Below are 27,251 nucleotides of genomic sequence, written 5' to 3' on the forward strand. Positions count from 1 at the left end.
AAATGTCTTGGGCAAACTGGCTGGAGAGAAATGCAAGCAGGGGCTTGAAACACTTTTCCCACTTGCACTGCTGAGCACCATTCCTAATTAGCTGTCCCCTTGACACTGAATGCTCCTTACAGCGAGCTGAGTGCTCTTAACCTTGTTGGAGCTTCGTGTTTCTCCCAGGTGTGAGGTGTGTGGTTTCCCTCCTGTTTGCCTGCTGTGCTGCATTTTGGGCTTGGATTTTCTTGAGCTGTTTGGTTTTCTATTTTTTGGTGTCCCTTGATCTTCATTGATGATCTGGATGAGGGCATGGAGTCCATCATCAGTAAATTTGCTGACGACACCAAGCTGGGGGCAGGAGTTGATCTGCTGGAGGGTAGAGAGGCTCTGCAGAGGGACCTCAACAGGCAGAGTCCAAGGGCAGGAGATTGAACACATCCAAGTGCTGGGCTCTGCACATTGGCCACAACAACCCCATGCAGTGCTACAGGCTGGGGTCAGAGTGGCTGGAGAGCAGCCAGGCAGAGAGGGACCTGGGGGTACTGGTAGGCTGAACATGAGTCTGCAGTGTGCCCAGGCAGCCAAGAGGGCCAATGGCATCCTGGCCTGCATCAGGAAGAGTGTGGCCAGCAGGAGCAGGGAGGTCATTCTGCCCCTGTACACTGCACTGGTTAGGCCACACCTTGAGTCCTGTGTCCAGTTCTGGGCCCCTCAGTTTAGGAAGGAGGTTGACTTGCTGGAAGGTGTCCAGAGAAGGGCAACAAAGTTGGTGAGGGGTTTGGAACACAGCCCTGTGAGGAGAGGCTGAGGGAGCTGGGGTTGCTTAGCCTGGAGAGGAGGAGACTCAGGGGTGACCTTATTGCTCTCTACAGCTACCTGAAGGGAGGTTGTAGACAGGCAGAGGTTGGTCTCTTCTCCCAGGCAACCAGCACCAGAACAAGAGGACAGAGTCTCAGGCTGTGCCAGAGGAGGTTTAGGTTGGATGTTAGCAAGAACTTCTATACAGAGAGAGTGATTGCCTATTGGAATGGGCTGCCTGGGGAGGTGGTGGAGTCACCATCCCTGGAGGTGTTCAGGAGGAGACTTGATGGGGTGCTTGGTGCCATAGTTTAGCTGTTTAGGTGGGTTGGATTGGTTGATGGGTTGGACACGATGATCTTGAAGGTCTCTTCCAACCTGGTCTATTCTATTCTTGAGGTTTGTTGTCTTCAATTGAAGCCTGTGGTTTGGGGCAGAGCAAAACTGAGAGCTTGAATTCTTCTGTTTCCCACAGGTCCAGGTGCAAGTGCATCCTAAGCTTTCCTCTACTGAAGATGCTCTGCAGTATGTGGAGGAGTTAATTCTCCAGCTGTTGAATATGTTGTGTCAAGCTCAACCAAGGAGTTTCCTGGATGTAGAGGTACAAAAAACCCTTCTTATGAATCTGTGCCAATGCAGAGTTAAGCTGTGAATGCTTCCACAAGGTGCAGAGGTGAACAGGAATGAGGTGGCTTTACCTAGTGGAACCTCCTGCTTAAAGCCTGCTGAGTTACCCCACACTGATTTCTCTATGAGTTGCACTTGTTGTTCAATGCACAGGGCACCAACCTCTGAGCTGTGTGACTGGATAATAGATGGGGAGTGCAACTTGGGTACATAAAGCTGGCTGGTTCCTTAGGGAAGATCATAGAACCACAGAATGGTCCAGGCCAGAAGGGACCTCCAAAGCACATCCACTCCAACCCCCCTGCACTCAGCAGGGACATCCCCAGCTAGATCAGGTTGCCCAGAGCCCTGTCCAGCCTCACCTTGAATATCTCCAGGGATGGGGCCTCAGCCACCTCCCTGGGCAACCTGTTGCTGTGTTTTACTACCCTCATAGTGAAGAACTTCTTCCTGATATCCAAGTCTGCTCTTCTCTAGTTTGAAGCTGTTGCCCCTGGTCCTGTCCCTGCAGGCCTTTGGGAGCAGTCCCTCTGCAGCCTTCTTGTAGCCCCTTCAGGTACTGGCAGGTTCCTATTAGGTCTGCTTGGAGCCTTCTCTTCTCCAGGCTGAACACCCCCAGCTCCCTCAGCCTGTCCTTGCAGCAGAGGTGCTCCAACCCCCTGATCATCTTTGTGGCCTCTTCTGGAACCTCTCCATCAGGTCCATGTCCTTCCTGTGTTGAGGGCTCCATAGATGGCACACAGCACTGCATGTGAAGTCTCAGCAGAGCAGAGCAAAGTGTCAGAATCACCTCTCTGGCTCTGCTGGCAATGCTGCTTTGGATGCAGCCCAGGCTGCCATTGGCCTTCTGTGCTGCAGGCTCACACTGCTCCTGTCCAGCTTCTCCTCCATCACCACCCCCAAGTCCTTTTGCTCTGGGCTGCTTTCTAACACTTCATCCCCCAGCCTCTATTGACAGTGGGGTTTGTTCTGGCCCAGATCTTTTATCCCCTGCTGATGCTGAGTGCAAAATACATCTGCTTGGTCTGTGCTGCTTTCTCAGCATGGTGCTTTAGGCTGATCCAAAATAGTTCATTTACTTTCTCAGAATGAGTTGAGGAAACTTCTTTCCTCTCTGCAGAGACCTCTTGCCTTTTCCAAGAGCTACAACCTCAGGTGCTCAGAAAAGCAACTTGATGTCTGAGAAGAGAGGGCAATCAGATGTTGGATAAGATAATTGAGTTAAGCTTCTAAGCCCATGCAGATCCTGGTAGCCCTTGGTGCTTAAGACTTTTCTGCCAAGTTGTAGGCTCCTTGTCCAGTGTGCTTGTTGGCTTCTAGTACTCAAGGGCCTCTGCCAGGTTAGGTAATGAGGTGCAGCATCCTCGTGTTCTGAAGGAAATGGCAAAAAGACCCAGAATCACAGAACCACAGAAACCTTCAGGTTGGAAGAGAGCCTCAGCAGCACCAAGTCCAACCCCTGACCCTGCTCTGCAAGGCTCACCCCTAAACCATAGCCCCAAGCACCACAGCCAAACCACCTTGAAACACCTCCAGCCTTGGGGACTCCACCACCTCCCTGGGCAGCTCAGCCCAGTGCCTGACCACTCTGGATGGGCAAAAATTCTTCCTCCTCTCCAGTCTGCCCCTGCCCTGCTGCTGCTTGAGGCTCTTCCCTCTTGTTCTGTCACTAATGCCCTGGGAGAAGAGACCAGCACCAACCTCTCCACAAGGTCCTTTCAGGGAGCTGGAGAGAGCCATGAGGTCTGCCCTCAGCCTCCTCTGGTTCCCACTAACCATCCCCAGCTCCTTCAGTTGCTCCTCCTCAGATTTCTTCTGCAGGCCCTTCCCAGCTTCCTTGGCCTCCTCTGCCCTGGCTCCAGCCCCTCCACATCTCTCTTGGATTGAGCTGCCCCAAACTGGACCCAGCCCTGGAGGTGTGGCCTGCCCAGAGCTGAGGCCAAGAAAATCTTCAACCAAAGACCCCTTCAAAAGAAGGGAAAAAAGCTTTCTGTGTGCCTAGCATTCACCAGTGTCATCCTTCCTCTTCTCCTTTGAACACTGCCCCCTCTCTGCAGCGGTGTGCTGGTATCCCCTGCAGTGGCTGGCCTGTTTTGCAACATCATTCTAGTCTGGCAGCTCGGGAGCCAGGAGGCTTGTGGGAGGTTGTTTAATGCCAGGTTCGAAGCAGTGCTAGCAGAAAGGTTGCACTGCAAGTTTTATGGCTGGGAAGTCAGGATGAGAAATGCAAGAATTAGTGCTGATCCAGCAAGCTCAGTCTAGCCCCCCCCCCCCTTTGTGTTCCTCCATCATGATGCTGTCTTTAATTATATGGTCATATGTGTCTTTCTGTTCCTCCCAGGAAGCCTTCATTGTTCAATCAGCAGGATGGATTATGGTGGAGGAGTGAATTACTGTCTGGGAGAGAATGAGGCTTCCCTCTCTTTTTTTTTGTCCTGGGGTAGCACCTCTGCTTTCCTTTGGCAGGAGTTTTCTGATGAGAGGGCTAAAAGCCAAAAGGCTGTGCCTTGGGGAGCTGAGTGCCACCTTTATAGAACTGTCTTCTGTCCCAGGTTGGGGTTTGGTTTTTGGCAGAAAGCTTTTGTGTACTTTGTCCTTTCCCAGCTCTTTGTCAGCAGTCATTAACCTCATCTTCCTCCTTTCATGGCTGCTCAGATGAGGGGCATATTGATGTGAGTGCAACCCAAACAGTCAGGGGGTGCTCTGAAAGAAGCAAAGTGATCTGAGGAGTTAGAGTTCTGGCATCTCTGAACACCAGGGCTACCAAACCCTGGGAGGCTTTTGAGTCTCCAGAGATGTAAGCATGTGTGTGTCTGTGTGTGTGAGTTCCAGAAGAGCTGTCCCATGCATGGGAGAGTATTAGGTGTCCTCAAGCAGCCTGACAGCTGGAAGGAGTAAGTAAACTGGGGCAGGTATGGTCCACTGGGGCAGGTGTGGTCCAACTGTAGGCTGGGAAGCTGTATTAAAACCTGGGGGGGATGTTGTAGGTTCTCTTTTGCTGACATTGTTAGAGCAGTTTGCATGGGTACAGTCTGGACCATGTGCTGATGAGCAGAGGTGAGCCAGCAAACCTCTACCATCCCATTCAGGGACTATGCAGTACTGGCAGTGAAGTGCTTAGGGTAAAGTGCAGTCAGGTATTTAGATGCTGGCTGACCAGGCATGTACACAAGTCCCTCCAAAGGCAACTTCACTCTGTCATTTCTCAGCTTTTGAGTCCTTGTGTCATCCAGAGGGGCCTGGGCAGGCTGGAGAGGTGGTGCCCAGGGCAACCTTGTGAGCTTCAACAAGAACAAGGGCAGGGTCCTGCACCTGGGCTGGATCAGTCCTCACTGTCAGTCCAGGCTGGGGGAGGAGGGGATAGAAAGCAGCCCTGGGGAAAAGGACTTGGGGGTGCTGGTGGGGGAGAAGCTGGAGAGGAGCAGTGTGAGCCTGCAGCACAGAAGGCAAATCACATCCTGGGCTGCATCCAAAGCAGCACTGCCAGCAGAGCCAGAGAGCTGATTCTGACACTTTGCTCTGGTGAGACCTCACCTGGAGTACTGCATCCAGGTCAATAGAGGAAAGACATAGAGCTGATGAAGAAGGGCCAGAGGATGCCACAAAGATGATCAGGGGGTTGGAGCCCCTCTGCTACAAGGACAGGCTGAGAGAGCTGGGGGTGTTCAGCCTGGAGAAGAGGAGGCTTCAGGGAGACCTTAGAGCAGCCTGCCAGTACCTGAAGAGGGCTACAGGAAGACTGCAGAGGGACTGTTCCCAAAGGCCTGCAGGGACAGGACCAGGGGCAATGGCTTCAAACTAGAGCAGAGCAGATTGAGATTGGATGTGAGGAACAAGTTCTGCACCAGGAGGCTGCTGGAACACTGCAACAGGCTGCCCAGGGAGGTGGTTGAGGCTTCATCCCTGGAGATATTCAAGGTGAGGCTGGACAGGGCCTAGTTGGAGATGTCCCTGCTGAGTGCAGAGGGGTTGGAGTGGATGAGCTTTGGAGGTCCCTTCCAACCCAGAGCACTCTGTGATGACAGTGATGCCCTGGTACAGCCTTTTGAGTGCAGCGGGCAGCTTGTGTGGAGATGCTGAGATCTGCACCTGTGGTCTAGCCTGTGTGCTTTAAATGTTGAGCACTGGCAAGCAACCATTCCCTTGTAAAGTGATGGAAAGCAATTTGACAAATGCAGTAACATTGCTGAGCTCCTTCAGGTTGTCCATTTACCCTCCAGTCCTGTTTGGTTGTGTTTTGAAGGACCGTGTTCAGAAGAGTTTCCCCCATCCCATTGATAAATGGGCCATAGCTGATGCCCAGTCTGCTATTGAGAAGAGGAAAAGAAGGAACCCATTATCTCTCCCAGTAGAAAAAATCCATCCCTTGCTAAAGGTAAGCAGGAGTGCAGCCTGACTCTGTGAGTGCAAGCAGAAATGGACACTTTGCTTTCATCTACTGCCTGGATGCTGCCAGAAATGGAAGCAGGAAGGCTGAAGAGCATCTTGGTTGTTACCTACTATTCCAGTTCAGTTAATTGCTTTGCTGCCTTTTGTTTGTTTGTTGCCTTAGATACATTTTTTCCCCTCTCTCTCACTTAAAAATGAGTTCATTCTTTACTGGGCAAACAAAGCCAAGAGCTCCTTGGCTTTGAATTTGGTTGTTCTTGCTTCATTTTGCATGGGTTAGAAGCAGCTGCTGGAAATAGCCCTAAACTTCTGAGTGAGGATTCTGAGGGGGACACTTAGTATCAGTGAGGGTTGGAAGGGACCACAAGGATCATCTAGTTCCAACCCCCCTGCCATGGGCAGGGACACCCCACACTAGATCAGGCTGGCCAGAGCCTCATCCAGCCTGGGCTTAAACACCTCCAGGGACAGGGCCTCAACCACCGCCCTGGACAACCCATTCACTTGGTGGCTGTTGTCCCTTCCACAGTTAGCAGAGCAGCCTCTCCACTGCCACTGCTTCTTGCTCAGGCCTCCAGGCTGCTGTGTTTGTGTTGCTGAAGCATGGGTGGGTGGCAAGTGTTCACTGAGGAGGTGTTGCTTCTAACCTGTGCTGTGTTTCCCTTGCTTGGTTGTTTTGGTTTGTTTCTTTCCTTTCAGGAAGTTCTGGGCTACAAAATTGACCACCAAGTGTCTGTTTACATCGTGGCAGTATTAGAATACATCTCTGCAGACATCTTAAAACTGGCTGGGAATTATGTGAGGAATATAAGGCACTATGAGATTACAAAGCAAGATATCAAAGTGGCAATGTGTGCTGATAAGGTAAGCCCTGCCCTCCTCTTCCTCACCTCGGGTTTCATTCAGTTTGGAGAGGACAGTGCCTGTCCCATGTTGAGTGCAGTGTTTTACCCTTGGAAGAAGACATTCCTGTGGAAATTATGGTTCCAGTGACAGAGCAGAGCCACCACAAAGCCAGTGGAGCTTACAGAGCTATTGCTTGTACTCCACACAATGCCAGGTTGCAAGGGACACCGAGCATCATCTGGTCCAGCCTTTATCTGGAGATGATGAAATGGGTGTGAAGAGGCTACCCCAAGCCAGGCTCCAGTAACTGGCTCCACTTGCCTGAAAGCTGCTAAAGACTCTGAGTGGTTTGGTAGATGCAAGTCCCCAAACGCCTCCCTAGGTGGGGCTGCCACAGTTCAGGCTGCCCCTGAAGCTGCAGTTCTCCAGCAGTAATGGTAATAATGGTGATAATACTAATAACAACAACAGCAATCATAATGACAGTGATGATAACCACAGACTTGTCAGGGTTGGAAGGGACCTCAAGGATCATCCAGCTCCAACACCCTGCCACGGGCAGGGACACCTCACACCACAGCAGGTTGCTCACAGCCACAGCCAGCCTGGCCTCAAAAACCTCCAGGCAGGAGGCTTCCACCACCTCCCTGGGCAACCTGTGCCAGTCTGTCACCACCCTCATGGGCAAGAACTTCTTCCTGACATCCAATCTGCATCTCCCCACTTCTACGTTTGCTCCATCCCCCTCAGTCCTATCCCTCCCTGACACCCTCAAAAGTCCCTCCCCAGCTTTCTTGGAGCCCCCTGCAGATACTGCAAGGCCACTGGGCTGCAAGTGCTCCCTGCTGGCTCCTCTTGAGCTTCTCATCCCCCAGCACCCCCAAGGCCTTTTCTCCAGGGCTGCTCTCAAGCCAGTCCCTGCCCAGCCTGTATTGGTGCTTGGCAGAAGCCTGCCTTAATGCCAGACCGTTGAGTGTTCTGCTTTCAGAGGAGACCTTCTTGTGGCCTTGCAGTATCTGCAGGGGGCTCCAAGGAAGCTGGGGAGGGACTTTTGAGGGTGTCAGGGAGTGATAGGACAGGGAAGGATGGAGCAAAACTGGAAGTGGGGAGACTGAGATTGGATGTTAGGAAGAAGTTCTTGCCCCTGAGGGTGGTGAGAGACTGGCACAGGTTGCCCAGGGAGGTGGTGGAAGCCTCCTGCCTGGAGGTTTTTCAGGCCAGGCTGGCTGTGGCTGTGAGCAACCCACCCTGTGAAGCTCTGAATTGCCACTGCAGATGACTTAGAGCTTCACTACAGGGATGTTGCTCAGCCACTTGCAGGCTGATAATGCTTCTGATTATGTGGGGGGAAAAGCGATGTCCTTTACTGGCGCCTTACTGGTAGACCTTGAGAAGAAGCTCTTTTCACTCTGTGGATTTGTCTCTCTCTGCTCTCTAGGTTTTAATGGATATGTTTCACCAAGATGTGGAAGATTTAAGTACCCTGACTTTGTCTGATGAGGAACCCTCCACCTCAGGGGAGCAAACCTATTACGACCTAGTGAAGTCATTTATGGCAGAGGTTCGGCAATACATAAGGGAACTCAACCTCATTATCAGAGTTTTTAGAGAGCCATATGCCTCCAACTCCAAGCTGTTTTCATCTCATGTAAGTATTGTGCAAGCCACAAAGCCCAAACCAAAAAGCACCCTCTGCTGTGATATCTATAAATGGAGCTGAACACTTGTGGAGCTGAAGCGTGGTCCAACTGGGGGTAGGGATGGCAGAGGAAGGGCTCCACTCCACTTCTGACATGGAAACAGCAGAGAAGTGTTTGTGGGGAGACAGGCTGGGTGGAATTTTACAGAGTCACAGAATGTTAGGGGCTGGAAGGGACCTTGAAAGATCATCTAATCCAATCCCCCTGCCAGAGCAGGGTCACCTGTACCTGATCACACAGGAACACATCCAGACAGGTTTTGAGTATCTCCAGAGAGAGAGAGACTCCACAGCCCCCCTGGGCAGCCTGTTCCAGGGAACAATATTTTCCTCATGTTTCCTTGCAAGTTCCTCTGCCTCAGCTTCCACCACTGCCCCTTGTGCTGGCATTGGGCATCACCCAGCAGAGCCTGGCTCCAGCCTCTGGGCACTCACCCTGCACATCTTGATCACCAGCAAGGAGCTCACCCTCAGGCTTCTCCCCAAGCTAAAGAGCCTTAGGCTCTCCTCCTGAGGACGATGTTCCACTGCCTGCAGCATCTTTGTGGCTCTGTGCTGGACTCTCTCAAGCAGTTCCCTGAGGTCCTTCTGGAATTGAGGGGCCCAGAACTGGACACAATACTCCAGATGTGACCTCACCAGGGCAGAGGAGAGGGAAGAAATTCTTGCCAGGGATGATGGTGAGACACTGGCACAGGTTGCCCAGGGAGGCTGTGGATTGCTCTTCCCTGGAGGTGTTCAAGGCCAGGCTGGATGAGGCCTTGAGCAACCTGGGCTGGTGGGAGGTGTCCCTGCCCATGGCAGGGAGTTGGAAGTGGGTGATCTCCAAGGTCCCTTCCAACCTAAACCATTCTCTGAATCTCTGAACTGTGAAAGAAACCACCTTATTTACAGGATATTCACTTGCAAGCCTGTCATTGCAGATGATTTGTCACTGCTGCTGTTTGCCACACTGTCAGTGTTTATATATTGGTAGCATTTACTGGAGAATATAATTCCATTCCATTATTACATAGAGTCATCATCTGAGACAGAAATTCTGCTACAGAACTTAGAATACAAAAGGTATAAAATAATTATGTACAATATAAAATAGATAAAATATAATCTATATGAAACAGATAAAATATATTAAAGATATAAAAGATACAGACTTGGGGGTGCTGGGGGATGAGAGGCTCAAGAGGAGCCAGCAGGGAGCACTTGCAGCCCAGAGAGCCAAGCAGAGCCTGGGCTGCAGCAAGAGAAGTGTGGCCAGCAGGGCCAGGGAGGGGATTCTCCCCCTCTGCTCCACTCTGCTCAGACCCCACCTGGAGCACTGTGTCCAGCTCTGGAGCCTCTCTTCCAGGAAGGATCTGGAGGTGCTGGAAGGGGTCCAGAGAAGGGCCACAAGGGTGAGCAGAGGGCTGGAGCTGCTCTGCTCTGGAGACAGCCTGAGAGAGTTGGGGTTGTGCAGTCTGGAGGGGAGAAGGCTCCCAGGAGACCTCCTTGTGGCCTTGCAGTGTCTGAAGGGGGCTCCAAGAAAGCTGGGGAGGGACTTTTGAGGGTGTCAGGGAGTGATAGGACTGGGGGGAATGGAGCAAAACTAGAAGTGGGGAGATTGAGATTGGATGTCAGGAAGAAGTTCTTGCCCATGAGGGTGGTGAGACACTGGCACAGGTTGCCCAGGGAGGTGGTGGAAGCCTCCTGCCTGGAGGTTTTTGAGGCCAGGCTGGCTGTGGCTGTGAGCAACCTGCTGTAGTGTGAGGTGTCCCTGGCCATGGCAGGGGGCTTGGAACTGGCTGATCCTTGAGGTCCCTTCCAACCCTGACAGTTCTGTGACTCTGTATAAAATCTTGTTCTATTTAAGGAAAAATTTGGTTTTCTTACCTCTGCTAACATTATGTAGTCCTGCACCCAATGTTCTTCCTTTTGGAAATCAAGTCCTATTTGCTGTTGATTTTTTGTCTGGCTCCATGGCTGTTTTTGTTTGGTTGGTTGTTTTTTGCAGGATGTGGAAAACATATTTAGTCGTATCTCAGACATCCATGAACTCAGTGTGAAGTTGTTGGGTCACATAGAAGACACTGTTGAAATGACAGATGAAGGTAGTCCTCATCCACTAGTAGGCAGCTGTTTTGAAGACATGGCAGAGGTAAGAAGATGATTGGCTTGGGTCTTTTTTTGGCTATTCATCTGTATTTTGACAGAATCACAGAACCATTCAGCTTGGAAGAGGCCTTCAGGAGCACCAAGTCCAACCCCTGACCCTGCTCTGCAAGGCTCACCCCTAAACCATAGCCCCAAGCACCACAGCCAAACCACCTTGAAACACCTCCAGCCTTGGGGACTCCACCACCTCCCTGGGCAGCTCAGCCCAGTGCCTGACCACTCTGGATGGGGAAAAATTCTTCCTCCTCTCCAGCCTGACCCTGCCCTGCTGCAGCTTGAGGCTCTTCCCTCTTGTTCTGTCACTAATGACCTGGGAGAAGAGACCAGCACCAACCTCTCCACAAGGTCCTTTCAGGGAGCTGGAGAGAGCCATGAGGTCTGCCCTCAGCCTCCTCTGGTTCCCACTAACCATCCCCAGCTCCTTCAGTTGCTCCTCCTCAGATTTCTTCTGCAGGCCCTTCCCAGCTTCCTTGCCCTCCTCTGCCCTGGCTCCAGCCCCTCCACATCTCTCTTGGATTGAGCTGCCCCAAACTGGACCCAGCCCTGGAGGTGTGGCCTGCCCAGAGCTGAGGCCCAGAGGACAATCCCCTCCCTGCTCCTGCTGGACACAGCAGTGCTGATCCCAGCCAGGAGGCCACTGGCTCTCTTGGCCACCTGGGCACACTGCTGGCATGATGTACAAAAAGGGTTCGAAGTGCTGGGTTTGTTCAGTCTTAGGAGCCTGTGGAGGAAGTTCTTCTTGCTGCCTTTTTGGTCACTTCCTCCAGGGAAGGTGTAGAAAAGACTGAGGCAGGCACTTACTGAGTGCTTACAGCAGAGAACTGAGGTGAGAGAGTCCAAATGGGAAGAAGAGTAAAGCTGCCTGGATACCCTGGGTGAAAATCTTCAGCCAGAGCAACTGAACATGACAGAGGTTTTGATGTCTCTGTTTCTGGAGGTACTTAGAACTCAACTGGATGAGTCCCTGAGCAACCTCAGTCAGGTTTGATGCTGGATCTGGCTCAGGTCCTGCTTTGAACAGGGAATTAGACCAGCTGACCTCCAGAGATGTCTTCCAGACTGAATAACTCTCTGAGTCTGTACTCCTAGAACTCTTGACTCTTCTCTAGAGGTATTTTGGAAAAGGTATGCAGAAAAGGCTCACAGAATCACACAATGTTAGGGTTTAGAAGGGACCTCCAGAGATAATCCAGTCCAACCCCCCTGCCAGAGCAGGGGCACCCAGGGCAGGGCACACAGGAACACAGCCAGGAGGGCTTGGAAAGGCTCCAGAGAAGGAGACTCCACAACCTCTCTGGGCAGCCTGCTTCAGGCCTCCAGCACCCTCACACTGACAAAGTTTCCCCTTCTCTTCCCTCCTGTGGCACCTCCTCTGCTCCAGCTTGCCCCCCAGTGCCCCTTGTGCTGTCCTTGGACATCCCTGAGCAGAGCCTGGCTCCATCCTCCCCACACTGCCCTGCACATCTTGATCACCAGCAATGAGGGCAGCCCTCAGGCTCCTCTGCTCCAAGCCCCAAAGCTTCTTTATCCTGGCCTCACAGGGAGATGTTCTGCTGCCTGCAACAGCTTTGTGTCTCTGTTCTGGACTCTTTCAAGCAGTTTCCTGTCCTTGAGCTGGGGGGCCCAGGACTGGACACAACACTGTAGATGTGGCCTCACCAGTGCAGAGGAAAGGGACAGGAGAACCTCTCTGGACCTACTTATCACAGCCCTGCTCATACACCCTGGGATGCCCTTGGCCTTCTTGGCCACCAGGGCACCTTGCTGGCTCCTGGCCATCCTCTTGGCCACCAGGCATGCAGGGTCTCTGTCCCTGTGTTGCTGTCCAACCTGTTCTGGTGTTCTTTCCCAGATGCAATGCTCCACCCTTGTCCTTGTTGGTTTTCACTCAGTTTCTTTGCTGTGTCTGTGTTTTGTGTAAGGAGGATGGAGCCTGGGTGTCAGGTCAGGTGTGTGGAATCATAGTATCAGTCAGGGTTGGAAGGGACCACAAGGATCATCTAGTTCCAACCCCCCTGCCATGGGCAGGGACACCCCACACTAGATCAGCCTGGCCAGAGCCTCATCCAGCCTGGGCTTAAACACCTCCAGGGACGGGGCCTCGACCACCTCCCTGGACAACCCATTCCAGGGCTTCACCACTCTCATGGTGAAGAACTTCCTCCTCACCTCCAGCCTGAATCTCCCCACCTCCAGCTTCATTCCACTCCCCCTGGTCCTGTCCCTGGCTGAGCTCCTGCTGACTGTGGCTGTGTCCCTAGGAGCTGGCGTTTGATCCGTACGAGTCGTACGCTCAGGACATTCTGCGGCCCGGCTTCCACGACCACTTCCTCAGCCAGTTATCCAAGCCAGGAGCTGCATTCTACTTACAGGTAACTTCCTTTGGAGTAACCCCTGCTTGTCCCCACCACTGTTTTCCTTCCCTTCTGTTGTTGCTTCCATGCATTGATTGTTTAAAGACTGAAACTGACTCTGTTTGTAGTCAATAGGTGAAGGCTTTAAGGAAGCTGTTCAGTATGTCCTACCCCGGCTGCTCCTTGCTCCTGTTTACCACTGCCTTCACTATTTTGAGCTGCTAAAAGTAAGAACATTGTTGACAATCTTGACAGTTTGTTTTATTTCTGGCCATCTGACAGTTTGTTTCAGCTCATGGTTCTGGGTGTTGGCTGCCAGAGCTTTGTGTGTTCAGTTAGGTGTAAGAGCTTTGGCTGAAGGGTGACTAATGAAAGCAGTTCTGGTGAAAGAAGGGCAGGGTTTGTGTCCTGGTGCCTGCTGTCACTGAATGTCAGCTTGTGATTTGCTGGACAGTTTACAGCAGCTGATGATTTGTGTGGAGTAATCCAGTGGCTGCCAGTTGAGAAAGCAGCAGAGGTTTGGCTCTCAGCAACCTGCTGTAGTGTGAGGTGTCCCTGCCCAGGGCAGGGGGGTTGGAAGCAGATGATCCTTGAGGTCCCTTCCAGCCCTAATGATTCTGTGATTCTACTTGGAATGACTGTTGCAAGAGCAGGAAGAGAGAATGGGAATGGCTGCATCACAGCAGATGTCCAAAGGCTTTCTGAAGCTGTTCCTATCCCAGGTTTGAAACCACAGTAAGCTTGGTGTGTAGTGAAAGATGCAGTGTTCTTGCAGTGCCACTCCCATGGTGGCTGTAGAGGTGATGCCATTCCTTCAAAGGGAAGGATTGGTTGATGGATACATTTGGTGGTCTTGTAATGAGGCTGCACATCAGTAGAGTAACAGTCAAGGCTTGTGCCACACAGAATCACAGAGTGCCAGGGGTTGGAAGGGACCTGCAGAGATCAAACCAGCCCAACCCCCTGCCAGAGCAGGGGCACCCAGGGCAGGGCACACAGGAACACAGCCAGGTGGGCTTGGAAAGGCTCCAGAGAAGGAGACTCCACAACCTCTCTGGGCAGCCTGCTCCAGGCCTCCAGCACCCTCACACTGACAAAGTTTCCCCTTCTCTTCCCTCCTGTGGCACCTCCTCTGCTCCAGCTTGCCCCCAGTGCCCCTTGTGCTGTCCTTGGACATCCCTGAGCAGAGCCTGGCTCCATCCTCCCCACACTGCCCTGCACATCTTGATCACCAGCAATGAGGGCAGCCCTCAGGCTCCTCTGCCCCCAGCCCCAGAGCTCCCTCAGCCTGGCCTCACAGGGAGATGTTCCACTGCCTGCAGCAGCTCTGGGGCTCTCTGCTGGACTCTCTCAAGCAGTTCCCTGAGGTTCTTCTTGAGCTGAGGGACCCAGAACTGGACACAATATTCCAGATGTGGCCTCAGCAGGGCAGAGCAGAGAGGCAGGAGAACCTCTCTGGACCTACTGACCACAGCCCTTCTAATCCAGGCCAGGGTTCCCTTGGCCTTCTTGGCCACCAGGTCACCTTGCTGGCTCCTGGGCATCCTTCTGTCCACCAGGCCCCCCAGGTCTCTTTCCCCTGTGCTGCTCTCCAGCAGTACGTACTGGAGCCTGGGGTTGTTCTTTCCCAGATACCAGACTCTACACTTCCCTTTGTTGTATGTCATTCAGTTTCTCCCCACCCAGCTCTCAGCCTGTCCAGCTCTGGCTGGATGGCAGCACAGCCTGAGGGCTGTCCCCACTGGTTTGGTGCCATCAGCAGAGTTGCTGGCAGTGCCCTCTGTGCCCTCAGCCAGGCCCTTGGTGAATATGTTTGGTGCATGTTGGAATTGGTAACTCCTTGCCTCTGTGTATGTATTTTTTGTTGGAAGTCTGCCTGTAATCTTCTTAGGTTCTCAGGATGCTTTCCCCTCAGGACAGCATCCTGTGTGCTGGATATGGTCCTTCAGCCTTTGGTCTTAGCTGGTCAACAGCTTTACTGACTGGCAGTGCAGCTCAAGTAGAAATACCCCTCCATTAAACCTCGGGGGTTTTGCTTTCCTCTTCCACTCTTCTCATGTAGCTGGGTTCACAGAGTCTTCCCAGAGAAGAGAACAGCCTTTCCCCAGTGTGGTAAATCTGTCACACCTTGCTGGAGAAGGCACAGGAGGGTGGTGAAGGGGATTGGAACTGGATGCTCCTTGAGGTCCCTTCCAGCCCTGACAATTCTCTGTCCCTCTGACAGGTGAATGCCCATCTGCAGGAGGCAATGTAGCTTGACCAAGCTATTACCTTAGATAATGCTGGCAAAGAACCAATAACCTGAGCTGTGTCTCCTTGTAGCTGAAGGTTTTAAAGCCAAAAAGCTTCTCTGAAGCCAAGCTGTAGAGATTCATGGAGTCACAGAATGATTCTGATTGGAAGGAATCAAAGTTCGTCCAGTCCCAACCCCCTGCCATGGGCAGGGACACTTCCCACCAGCCCAGCCTGCTAAGGCCTCATCCAGCCTGGCCTTGAACACCTCCAGGGAGGAGGCAGCCACAGCCTCCCTGGGCAGCCTGTGCCAGTGTCTCCCCACCCTCACTGCCAAGAATGTCTTCCTCATCTCAGTCTGCCCTCCTCAAGCTTCAATCCATTCCCTCTCATCCTGGCACTGCAAAGCCTTGTAAAATGTCCCTCCTTGACTTTCATGTATCCCACTTCAGGTACTGGAAGGCTGCTCTGAGGTCTCCCCAGTGCTTTTTCTCCTCCAGGCTGAACAGCCCCAACTCTCCCAGCCTGTCCCCATAGCAGAGGTTCTCCAGCCCCCTGAAACAATTAAGTGTTTCTCGACAGGAAGGGCTGGGGCCGTGTAAGAACTGGTCTTAAATCTAAGAGATTTCCTACAAGTCAGGCTGCAAGAGTTGGGGCTGTTCATCCTGGAGAAGAAGAGGTTCCAGGGAGACCTTAGAGCAGCCTTTCAGTACCTGAAGAGGGCTCCAGGAGAGCTGTGGAAGAGTCCAACCACCACCTGGCTCCAGCCTCTCATTGTAGAGAGCAAAGCAGTTTCCTCTCAGCCTCCTCTTCTCCATACTAAACACCCTCAGGTCTCTTAGCTGTTCCTCCCCAGCCCTCTTCTCCAGACCCTTCCCCAGCTTCCTTGCCCTCCTCTGGACCCTCTCCAGCCCCTCAATGTCCTTCTTGCACTGAGGGCCCACAACTGAGCCCAGCACTGCAGGTGTGGCCTCCCCAGTGCTGAGTGCAGGAGGACAATCCCTGCCCTGCTCCTGCTGCCCACACCATTGCTGATCCAGGCCAGGCTGCTGGTGGCCTCCTTGCCCACCTGGGCACCCCCTGGCTCATCTCCAGCCAGCTGCCCACCAACACCCCCAGGGCTTTCTCTGCTGGGCACTTTCCAGCCACTCTGCCCCAAGCCTGCAGCCTTCCTGGGGTGGTTGTGCCCCAAGACACCCAAGATTTTGCCTCAATCCTTCAAGAACTGAATGCTGAAAAGCTTCCTGTACCTGAGATGTACAGCTGTGGATGACATTAGTTGTTGTGACTGTGACAGTCACGTTCCAGGCCCTGACAGACTTTTATTGCTGTATAGTCTTTTAACAGTAGTGCTGCATTTCCCTGTCCTCTTCTTAGAATCACAGAATGGTCCAGGCCAGAAGGGACCTCCAAAGCACATCCACTCCAACCCCCCTGCACTCAGCAGGGACATCCCCAACTAGATAGGTTGCCCAGAGCCCTGTCCAGCCTCACCTTGAATATCTCCAGGGATGAGGCCCCAATCACCTCCCTGGGCAACCTGTTGCAGTGTTCCAGCAGCCTCCTGGTGCAGAACTTGTTCCTCACATCCAATCTCAATCTGCTCTGCTCTAGTTTGAAGCCATTGCCCCTGGTCCTGTCCCTGCAGGCCTTTGGGAACAGTCCCTCTGCAGCCTTCTTGTAGCCCCCTTCAGGTACTGACAGGCTGCTCTATGGTCTGGCTGGAGCCTTCTCTTCTCCATGCTGAACACTCCCTCAGCCTTGTCCTTGTAGCAGAGCTGCTCCAACCCCCTGATCATTTTTCTGGCCTCTTCTGGCCCCTCCATCAGCTCCATGTCCTTCCTATATGGAGGGCTCCAGACCTGGATGCAGTACTCCAGGTGAGGTCTCAGCAGAGCAGAGCAAAGTGTCAGAATCACCTCTCTGGCTCTGCTGGCAGTGCTGTTTTTGGTGCTCTGTTTTCTGCCTCTGTAAAGAAGGGAGTTCCTCAGAGAGATGTGGTGCTGTGGTTGAGATTTCCATGGGCTTTGATTTCTTTAGTGGAGATGTTTTTGTCCATGGAGCTGTTGGAGTCCCACCACCAGCATGCTTTCTCTGTTTGCTCTTACAGCAGTGGATCACAGGACGTTAGGGCTTGGAAGGGACCTCTGGAGAGCTTCCAGTCCAAGTCCCCTGCCAGAGCAGGACCATAGAACCCAGCACAGGTCACACAGGAACACAGCCAGACAGGGCTGGAAAGGCTCCAGAGAAGGAGACTCCACAACCTCTCTGGGCAGCCTGCTCCAGGGCTCTGGGACCCTCACAGGGAAGAAGTTCCTCCTCCTGTTGAGGTGCAACCTCCTGTGCTGGAGTTTGTTCATTTTCCTTGGATGCTTTGCTCACTTCAGTGGCAACCTGTGGGAAGATGTGGGAAACAAACACAAGTAAAACCAGAACCTGCATTCATGCTTTCTGCAGAGCAGGTCTCCTGTTTGTCACCCCTCATCTCCTCTGCTTTGTTTTAACCCTTAATCACCAGGGTTGTGCTTTTGCTTCCCAGAGTGACCTCTGCAACTGTGAATTCCTCTCTGGGTAGTGTTCAAAACTGAATACCTTTCTGTCCAGACACATCAGTGCCATCCAGCTGAGCTTATGGCCTAGCAGACTTGGCTGGCAAAGGTCAGACTGGAATTGCATGGAAGCCCTGGCAGTGGATTTCTTTAATCCACTCTTGGAATTACAACAGAGAAAAGGGAAAATGTTTTCCAGTAGAATTTTCTTGTACTGCGATGGAACATCTGGGGGAAGAAAACAGAAGACCTCAACCACAAGTGTGGAAGCACACAGGGGTGAGTATTTTGGGACACAGCAAATGCCACCTCTACCTGAATGTTGTCAACTTAATGGTGAACTTTAAATCTCTTAATGTATTCTGCAGGTCTGCCAAAAATGCTGAAACAGACCCAGAATGACAGCAAGGGAGAAGAGAATTTCAGAGCATGAAGGCTCTGGAAGGATCTGTGTGAACTTGTACCTTAGTGGCAGCAAGGTAATGAATCTGCTGCTGTGGAAGAGCCCATCAGCATGTGAGGAAAAACAAGACAGACTGTGTTGTGGAAGAATGCAGAGCAGATGTTTTCTCCATCCTCTGAGAAGACAAAGCCTCCTGTGAACAAAGCACCCAAACTGCAGAGCCCTGCACCAGAGTTGGGCTACCCCAGGCACAGATCCAGGCTGGGTGCAGAGTGGGTTGAGAGCAGCCCTGAAGAAAGAGGCTTGGGGGATTGGTTGCTGAGCAGCTCCCCAGGAGCCAGCAGTGCCCTCCTGCAGCCCAGCAGGCAGCTGTGTGCGGGGCTGCAGCCAGAGGAGTGTGGGCAGCAGGGCAAGAGAGGGGATTCTGCCCCTGGACTCTGCTCTGCTCTGCTTCTCCCTCAGCTCCAGTCTGACCCTGCTCTGCCTCAGCTTCAAACCATTCCCCCTTGGCCTGTCTCTAGACACCCTCAGCAAAAGTCCATCTGCAGCCTTCCTGCAGGATCCCTTCAGCTGTTGCAAGGCAGCTCTGAGGTCCCCCTGGAGCCTTCTCCTCTCCAGGCTGAACACCCCCAGCTCCCTCAGCCTGTGCTCACAGCAGAGCTGCTCCAGCCCTTGGCTCATCTTTGTGGCCTCCTCTGGCCTCACTCCAGCAGCTCTGTGTCCTTCTTCTGCTGGGGACACCAGAACTGGAGGCAGGATTGGAGGTGAGGTCTGAGCAGAGCAGTCCAGGGGCAGAATGCCCTCTCCTGCCCTGCTGCCCTTGCATTTGAAATGCTTTTTCCTGTGCTGTGTTGCCCTTGCCCAGCCTGCTGCCCACTGTGCTGCCTCTGTTCAACGGTGGCTTAACCACAGCATGGAATAAGAGCCAAGGGAGGTTCAGCTCTGGCTCTTTCTGAACACACTGCCAAGAGGCTTTTGGTCTCTATCTGCTGTCTGAGGGTTGGTATTTGACACCTTTCTGTAAGCTGCTGTGATTTCGTGTAACTGTTGCTGATTAAACAGAAGGCTTTGGTTCCCCTGGGAGCAGAGGCAAAGGCTGCTGTTGGGTTTCTGTGTGCCGTGATACATTGAATTCTGATTCCCCTCGGTGCAAACACCCCTCCTTCTGCCATGCAAAGCCAAAGAAACACTGCCACAATGGCATGCACCTTCCTGCTGCACCCTCCCCAAGGTCTCCTGCTGGCTCTGTGTGGATCCAAAGTGACTCCTGCAAACAGAGTGCAGCAGAGCTGGGTGTCTGTGTCAAGAAACACCACCCAGGGCCTTTCCTGAAGCTTCAAATGTGAAGTACCTTTCAGACTGCTAGGATTTTCCACAGGTGTGTGGTGCTCCCTCTGCTTGTCCCTGTTTGCTGTTCTAGGTGATTTCCTGGATCATAGAATCACAGAGTTGTCAGGGTTGGAAGGGACCTCAAGGCTCAGCCAGTTCCAACCCCCCTGCCATGGGCAGGGACACCTCACACTACAGCAGGTTGCTCACAGCCAGCCTGGCCTGAAAAACCTCCAGGCAGGAGGCTTCCACCACCTCCCTGGGCAACCTGTGCCAGTCTCTCACCACCCTCATGGGCAAGGACTTCTTCCTGCCTTCTCCTATGAGGAGAAGCATCTTCTGTGTCTGAAATTTCCTAAGTTTATGAGTATCTAATCCTTGCCTTAGGGAGAACAAAATCCCTTCTCTGCCATTTATTGATATCTCTTCAGAGCCTCTGGCTCCCCTTAGTGGTTTCTTTTCCAAGTCTGTTGTCCTGGACTGGCCAGGATACTGCACTTGGAGTGTTGTGGATCACTGCAATAATTACAACCCAAAGTTGTTTTCCTCCAGGCTTACTGAAACCCACAACTCTAACACTGCTGATAAGTCTGCAGCTCCTTCCCACAGTATGCTTCACAGGGCTCTTGGAACAAAGAGAGAACCACAGGGATGCTAAGGAATTGTTGTGGATTGTTTCATTAGAGGGTGCTGCACAGCTGGGGAACAATCACAGAATGCTTTGGGTTGGGAAAGCCCTTTCAGGTCATCCACTCCAACCAGTCTCTAACCCTGCCAAGGCTGGGGCTAAGCCATGGCCCTCAGCACCACAGCTCTGCCTCTTTCAGGGATGGGCACCACCTCCCTGGGCAGCCTCTGCCAGGCTTTGAGAACCCTTTCAGGCAAGAAATGTCTTCTAGCCTTCAACCTCAACCTCCCCTGGGGCAACTTGAGGCCATTTGGTCTCTTCCTATCATTTGTTCCTAGGGAGCAGAGACTTGGTACAAGCTTCTCTCAGGTGGGGTTTTCAGAGAAGATTGTGTGTGTTTCCAGTGAGGCCATTCCACTTTCCAAGGCCTTCCAAGCCCTGGGGTTAGTGTGAAATAACAGACATGGCTGTAATTCCAGCTTGCTTCCCAGACTGCTTTTAATAGCAGTTTAGGGTAATTGTACAGTGGAGTCCCCCAGGGACCAGGGGTGGCTCCAGTCTTGTTCAACATCTTCATCAATGACTTTGGTGAGGGGACAGACAGACAGAGTCTGCTCAGCAGGTTTGCTGATGATACCAAACTGGGAGGCTTGGCTGAGACCCCTGAAGGCTGTGAGGCCATGCAGAGACTTGGGCAGACTGAGAGCTGGGCACAGAGGAACCTACTGAGGCTCAACAAGGATCAGTGCAGAGTCCTGCAGCTGGGGAGGAAGAATAAACTGCAGCAGGACAGGTTGGGAGGGGATCTGCCGGAGAGCAGCCCTGGGGAGAAGGACCTGGGAGTGCTGGTGGGCAGCAAGTTCTGCAGGGGACAGCAATCTGCTAGGAAGTTAGCAATGTGTTAGGGAGAAGTTCTTGCCCATGAGGGTGGTGAGACACTGGCACAGGTTGCCCAGGGAGGTGGTGGAAGCCTCCTGCCTGGAGGTGCTTGCAGCCAGGCTGGCTGTGGCTGTGAGCAACCTGCTGTAGTGTGAGGTGTCCCTGCCTATAGCAGAGGGGTTGGAACTGGCTGATCCTTGAGGTCCCTTCCAACCCTGACAACTCTGTGATTCTAGGTGTGTGGAGCCAGTTGTTGGTGTGTGAGAGTCTGCAATGCCTCTCTCTTGATAATCCTGTAAATAATTGTTGCCTCAGTTTTATCTCTTCCCTGGAGCCAACAGGTTTTTCACTAACTATGAAAGGAAATAAACCACAACTGATCTAGTGTGAGACGTCCCTGCCCATGGCAGGGGGTTGGTACTGGGTGATCTTTAAGGTGCCTTCCAACCCAAACCTCTCTGTGAATCTGAACAATGTGAAACATCAAGTGCAGCCCTGAGGCTGAGGAAGAAGCCTGCCTGGTCAGTACTGCCAGTGCTGCAGCAGAACTGTGGCCAGCCTGGGCTTGCTGCTGCTGGTGTACTGAAACAAGCCAATGGAAGGGCTTGTCACAGGGACATGGGGGAATGCAGCTCATGATAAAGGAGAAACTGGAGGAGTGGGCTTGTTTGCTCTGGAGAGGAGGAGGCTACAGAGGAGAGGAAGCATTCCTACAGTCTGTGACTGTGTGATGGGTTGGGGAAGATGTAGACATACTTGCTGCAACCATCTATTGTGTCACACATTGCATCAGGTTGGGAGGGAGCCTCAAGGGGCATCTTGTGCAACCCCCCTGCACTCAGCAGGGACACCTCCAGCTAGAGCAGGCTGCACAGGGACACAGCCAGGCTCAGCTTCAATGGCTCCAGGCATGGGGCCTCAAGCCCAGCCCTGGGCAGCCTGTGCCAGTGTCTCACCACTCTCCTTGGGCACAAATTCCTCCTGAGGGACAACCTCAGTCTGCCCTGCTCCACTTTCAAACCATTGCCCCTGGGCCTAGCACTCCAAGCCCTTCTGAACAGTCCCTCCCCAGCCTGCCTGCAGCTCCCCTGCAGATACTGAATTGCAGCTCTAAGGTCTCCCCCTCTCCAGGCTGAACAGCCCCATTCCTTTCAGCCTGTCCCCACAGCAGAGGTGCTCCAGCCCTCTGATGAAAAATCAATAAGGGACATCCTGATAAGCTGTTAGTAAACCTCCAACATTGCCAGGAGGAATTTCAGCCATGGAAACAGATTGTCCAGAGAGGTTGTGGCCTCTCCATTCTGAGAGCAGTTCCAAACTCAACAGGGCCCTGCTGATTTTTCTTGGCCTTGTGGTTGAGGGTAGAGGCTGGATAAAACAATCTGAGTTTCCCATCCAGCTTACCTGGCCCTGGCCCAGCAGTGTCTGTGCCTGTTGCAGAGCTGCAGCCATCCCACAGACCTGCTCTAGAATGCTCTGCCTGGGGACCTCCCTTCTCACACAGTCCTCTCAGGATTGAACATTTCTAAGGAGCTGGTGTTTAGGACATGTCAGTCAAGCTGCTTTTGAGGTAAATAACTGATGCCTGAAGTGGGTTTACATCTGAAGTACTACTGGCACAGCATCCTGGCAGCTGAACTGAGCAAGTGTTGTCTGGATGGTCAGGTAGTGAGATGGATGGAAACCAGTTGAAAGGAAGAAGTCATAGAATCAATAAGGTTGGAAAAGACCTCAAAGATCAGAGTGTTGTGGTCAATGGCACAGTCTGGTTGGAGGCCTGTGTCTAGTAGAGTCCCTCAGAGGTTGCTACTGGCACCAGAGCTGTTCAGTGTATTCATCAATGAACCTGGCTGAGGGCACAGAGGGCACTGCCAGCAACTCTGCTGATGGCACCAAACTGGGGGCAGTGGGGACAGCCCTCAGGCTGTGCTGCCATCCAGCCAGACCTGGATAGGCTGAGAACTGCGTGGGGAGAAATGGAATGAAACCCAACAAGGGCAAGGGGAGAGTCTGGCACCCGGGGAAGAACAACCCCCAGGACCAGTACAGGCTGGGGACTGACCTGCTGGAGAGCAGCACAGGGACCTGGGGGTCCTGGTGAACAGAAGGATGCCCAGGAGCCAGCCAGGTGCCCTGGTGGCCAAGAAGGCCAAGGGAGCCCTGGGCTGGATTAGAAGGGCTGTGGTCAGTAGGTCCAGAGAGGTTCTCCTGCCTCTCTGCTCTGCCCTGCTGAGGCCACATCTGGAATATTGTGTCCAGTTCTGGGTCCCTCAGCTCAAGAAGGACCTCAGGGAACTGCTTGAGAGAGTCCAGCAGAGAGCCCCAGAGCTGCTGCAGGTAGTGGAACATCTCCCTGTGAGGCCAGGCTGAGGGAGCTCTGGGGCTGGGAGCAGAGGAGCCTGAGGGCTGCCCTCATTGCTGGTGCTCAAGATGTGCAGGGCAGTGTGGGGAGGATGGAGCCAGGCTCTGCTCAGGGATGCCCAAGGACAGCACAAGGGGCACTGGGGGCAAGTTGGAGCAGGGGAGGTGCCACAGGAGGGAAGAGCAGGGGAAACTTTGTCATTGTGAGGGTGCTGGAGGCCTGGAGCAGGCTGCCCAGAGAGGTTGTGGAGTCTCCTTCTCTGGAGCCTTTCCAAGCCCTCCTGGCTGTGTTCCTGTGTGCCTTGCCCTGGGTGCCCCTGCTCTGGCAGGGGGTTGGGCTGGGTGATCTCTGGAGGTGCCTTCCAGTCTCTCCCACTCTGTGATTCTGTAATACCTACTCTGGTTTTCCTGAGCTGATGCTGTGGGCAAGCAGTTTTGTGTGCTGCCTGGGTCAGTATTGAGCCCCTAGGTGTTCCACTAACTTCAGCAGCAAGTGGGAGCAGGCAACACTCGCTTGGATTTCTCCTCCCTAGTTGGGACCTCACGGATCTTCCACAGACCGAAACCCTCATGACACTTTGTTGTTGTTGTTTTGTTTTTGCTTGGGTTTGCATTTGACTTTCAATGGCCACAGCAATTAGAAGAAAAGAGTGAGGATGAAGAGGATAAGGAGTGCTTGAAGCAAGCAATAACTGCCCTGCTGAACCTTCAGAGCAGCATGGAGCGGATATGCTCCAAAAGCCTCGCGAAGCGAAGGCTGAGGTAAACGCGTTTCCCCTTTTCCTGCTTTCTGCTCCCAATGCTTTGCTATAAATCTAGGGCTCCCAGTTTCCTCTTTTAGTAAACAATGAACAAAATGGTTTGTGAGCAGCCTGCTTCTTTTCAGAGGAAGTGACATCAAAGCCCAGTTAATTTGTTATTGTTTCCAAACCCTTCTGCTTTCTATTTGTTGTCCCCCCCCGCCACCCCCGGCACGACGCTGGGAGTTGAGATGGTCTGAGGATTCTCTGGTGAGTAGAAAAAGTGCTGGCATCTGGGAGCTGATCCTACTCAGACCAAGGGAGATCCAGCTCAGAATCCTGTGCCTCTCTCTGGGATTAGAAGGGGCTGCTCTTAAGCTTGAAACTGCTTAACCTGAAGGGAGTTTTGGTGCGGCGGCCAGGTGGAAGTCACCACTGGCTCCTCGGTGCCGGCACCAGATGCACAGAGAGCAGCCGAGCTGCACTGTTGGGGCAAGTTCTTGGCTTGGGCTCACCTCTGTTTGACTTCATGCTGATGTTTTGTTCAGTTGTTTATTTAAGCTTTGCTGTTGCTCTGCAAAAGCTGCTCCAGTGGTTTCTTAACCATACAAGTCTGGTGCTGCCAAGTGCAACCCTTAGCCTTGGACTGGAGGTCCTTGAGCAGCAGCTTCTCTTCTCTGGCATGTGCTTCTTTCACCTTACTGCAGCCTCAGTTTGTTGGGTTTGTTGTTTGTGGTGGTTTTCTATGGAGATGAGGGCTCTGTTAGAGGAACAGGCACTAACAGCTTGCCTGCTTCTGGTTGCCCTTTTGGGGTGGTTTTGTTTGCTAGGTAAAACTTTTATTGCACAGAAGGTAAACAGGAAGTATCTGGGGTGAGGAACTTAATGGCCAAGGTTTGCCAGGGTGCTGCTACTGAGTGCTGAGATTGCCTTCCGAGGGGAGTTCTCAGGGCTCAGCAAGATAACCTTCTGGCTTTGCTGGTGGTGGTGGTGGTGGTGTGTTTGACCTGGCTGTGCACTAACAGGCTGCTTTCCTCCCCGCCTCGGCCGCAGCGAGTCCGCCTGCCGCTTCTACACGCAGCAGATGAAGGGGAAGCAGCTGGCGATCAAGAAGATGAATGAAATCCAGAAGAACATCGATGGCTGGGAGGGGAAGGACATTGGGCAGTGCTGCAACGAGTTCATCATGGAAGGCACCCTGACCAGGGTGGGAGCCAAGCACGAGAGGCACATCTTCCTTTTCGACGGTTTGATGATCTGCTGCAAGTCCAACCACGGCCAGCCCCGGCTGCCCGGCGCCAGCAACGCCGAGTACCGGCTGAAGGAAAAGTTCTTCATGAGGAAGGTGCAGATCAACGACAAAGATGACACTAATGAGTACAGGCATGCCTTTGAAATCATCCTGAAGGACGAGAACAGCGTGATCTTCGCCGCCAAGTCGGCCGAGGAGAAGAACAACTGGATGGCGGCGCTGATATCGCTGCAGTACCGCAGCACCCTGGAGCGGATGCTGGACGTGACGATGCTGCAGGAGGAGAAAGAGGAGCAGATGAAATTCCCCAACCCTGAGCTGTACAGGTTTGCAGAGCCTGACTCTGAGGAGAACATTGTGTTTGAAGAAAACATGCAGCCCAAGTCTGGGATCCCCATCATCAAGGCAGGGACCGTTGTCAAGCTGATCGAGAGGCTGACTTACCACATGTACGCAGGTGAGGCCCAAGCTCGGGGCAAGGGCAGCTCTGTGCCTCCCTTGCTCTGTCAAGTACAGAAAGGGTGCAGAAAGCAAAGGTGCTCTGCAGTGCACAGGTCCCAGCATGCTCCTCCAGTTAAGGTTCTGAGGTCTGTTGTGTTGTATCTGTGTGTGGGCTCAGGCTGCAGAGCTGGGCTGAGGAGAACCTCACAGGGGGTCCAAGAAGGCAAAGTGCAAGGACCCACACCTAGGTCAGGGCAACCCTCAGTACCAATCCAGGCTGGGGGGAATGAGACTGAGAGCAGCCCTGCAGAGAAGGACTTGGGGGTGCTGGGGAAGGAGGAGCTGGACATAAACCAACAGTGTACGCTTGCAGCACAGAAGGCCAAGGGCAGCTTGGGCTGCATCCAAAGCAGTGTGGCCAGAGCTGGAGAGAGGGATCCTGCCCCTCTGCTCTGCTCTGGGGAGACCTCACCTGCAGGGCTGTGTCCAGCTCAGGGGTCCCCAACACAAGAGAGACCTGGAGCTGATGGAGAGGGTGCAGAGGAGGCCACAAAGATGCTCAGAGGGCTGGAGAACCTCTGCTGTGGGGACAGGCTGAAAAGAATGGGCCTGTTCAGCCTGGAGAGGAGAAGGCTCCAGGGAGACCTTAGAGCTGCAGTTCAGTATCTGCAGGGGAGCTGCAGGCAGGCTGAGGAGGGACTGTTCAGAAGGGCTTGGAGTGCTAGGCCCAGGGGCAATGGTTTGAAAGTGGAGCAGGGCAGCTTGAGGTTGGCCCTCAGGAGGAAGTTGTGCCCAAGGAGAGTGGTGAGACACTGGCACAGGCTGCCCAGGGCTGGGCTTGAGGCCCCATGCCTGGAGCCATTGAAGCTGAGCCTGGCTGTGTCCCTGTGCAGCCTGCTCTAGCTGGAGGTGTCCCTGCTGAGTGCAGGGGGGGTGCACAGGATGCCCTTGGAGGCTCCTTCCCAACCCAGTGCCATCAGTGAATCCAAATCCTCACCTCAGTAGCTGTAGCAGTTACCATCTGAATCCTGTGTGGCCAGCTGCAGTGGGATGTGCCTGTACATGAGGCTGTTCTCATGCAAGAGGGATGGGAGGGTGGGGGCCTTGCAGGAATTCATCTCTAGACAATACTTCCTCTACACCCCAGGCTTCAAGAGCTGCCCTCCCTCAAGCCCTCCACAGCTGGATGGCACGTGAGGCACCAGTGCTGGGGCAGGGAGGGGAGAATTTCAGTGAAAGGTTAGACTCTTGCCATCTCTTACCTGTGGCCATGCTGACATGGAATGGAAAGACCAAATCCCAGCTGGCTGCAAGCAGTCACTTGCAGGATTTGGCCTCACAACGTCCCCTTGATCAGAATTTCAGCAGGCGGGTGGTGTAAGGAGCTGTGCCTTTGCCTTTCTGTTGGTGTCCAAGCTAGATCCAAGGCCTCTCCCTGATCAGCCAGCCTGACCTCAGTCTGGGCACTCTTCTTGGTGGTCACTGAGGGCTTTCATAAGCTGTGCTGAAAAGCAGGGCTTAGGGCTTGGCTGGTTTGCTATGGTTTTGATTCCACCTGGATGTCAGCTGCAGTACAACTTCAGGCAGC

At 53.2% G+C, this 27,251-nt stretch overlaps 1 protein-coding gene across 4 annotated transcripts in view; it reads left to right on the forward strand.

The window, feature by feature from the left end:
* Nucleotides 1-27,251, forward strand: part of SOS1 (SOS Ras/Rac guanine nucleotide exchange factor 1) — a 69,916-nt gene that overhangs the window by 13,116 nt on the left and 29,549 nt on the right. For all 4 annotated transcript variants that reach the window (XR_010989111.1, XM_068153027.1, XM_068153028.1 and 1 more), the window contains 9 exons: nucleotides 1,259-1,384; nucleotides 5,654-5,785; nucleotides 6,499-6,663; nucleotides 8,084-8,293; nucleotides 10,335-10,478; nucleotides 12,757-12,867; nucleotides 12,978-13,076; nucleotides 23,865-23,992; nucleotides 25,024-25,679. Coding sequence is in view for 3 of the 4 variants with exons in the window: in XM_068153027.1 (XP_068009128.1) it covers nucleotides 1,259-1,384; nucleotides 5,654-5,785; nucleotides 6,499-6,663; nucleotides 8,084-8,293; nucleotides 10,335-10,478; nucleotides 12,757-12,867; nucleotides 12,978-13,076; nucleotides 23,865-23,992; nucleotides 25,024-25,679 (1,771 nt within the window). In the remaining variant the exon portion in view is untranslated. The remainder of the gene's footprint in view (nucleotides 1-1,258; nucleotides 1,385-5,653; nucleotides 5,786-6,498; nucleotides 6,664-8,083; nucleotides 8,294-10,334; nucleotides 10,479-12,756; nucleotides 12,868-12,977; nucleotides 13,077-23,864; nucleotides 23,993-25,023; nucleotides 25,680-27,251) is intronic.

Source organism: Melanerpes formicivorus, unplaced genomic scaffold (genome assembly GCF_026170545.1).
Source record: "Melanerpes formicivorus ecotype bairdi unplaced genomic scaffold, bMelFor1.0.p_v2 SCAF_25, whole genome shotgun sequence".
In the NCBI taxonomy this organism is placed as follows: Eukaryota; Metazoa; Chordata; class Aves; order Piciformes; family Picidae; genus Melanerpes; species Melanerpes formicivorus.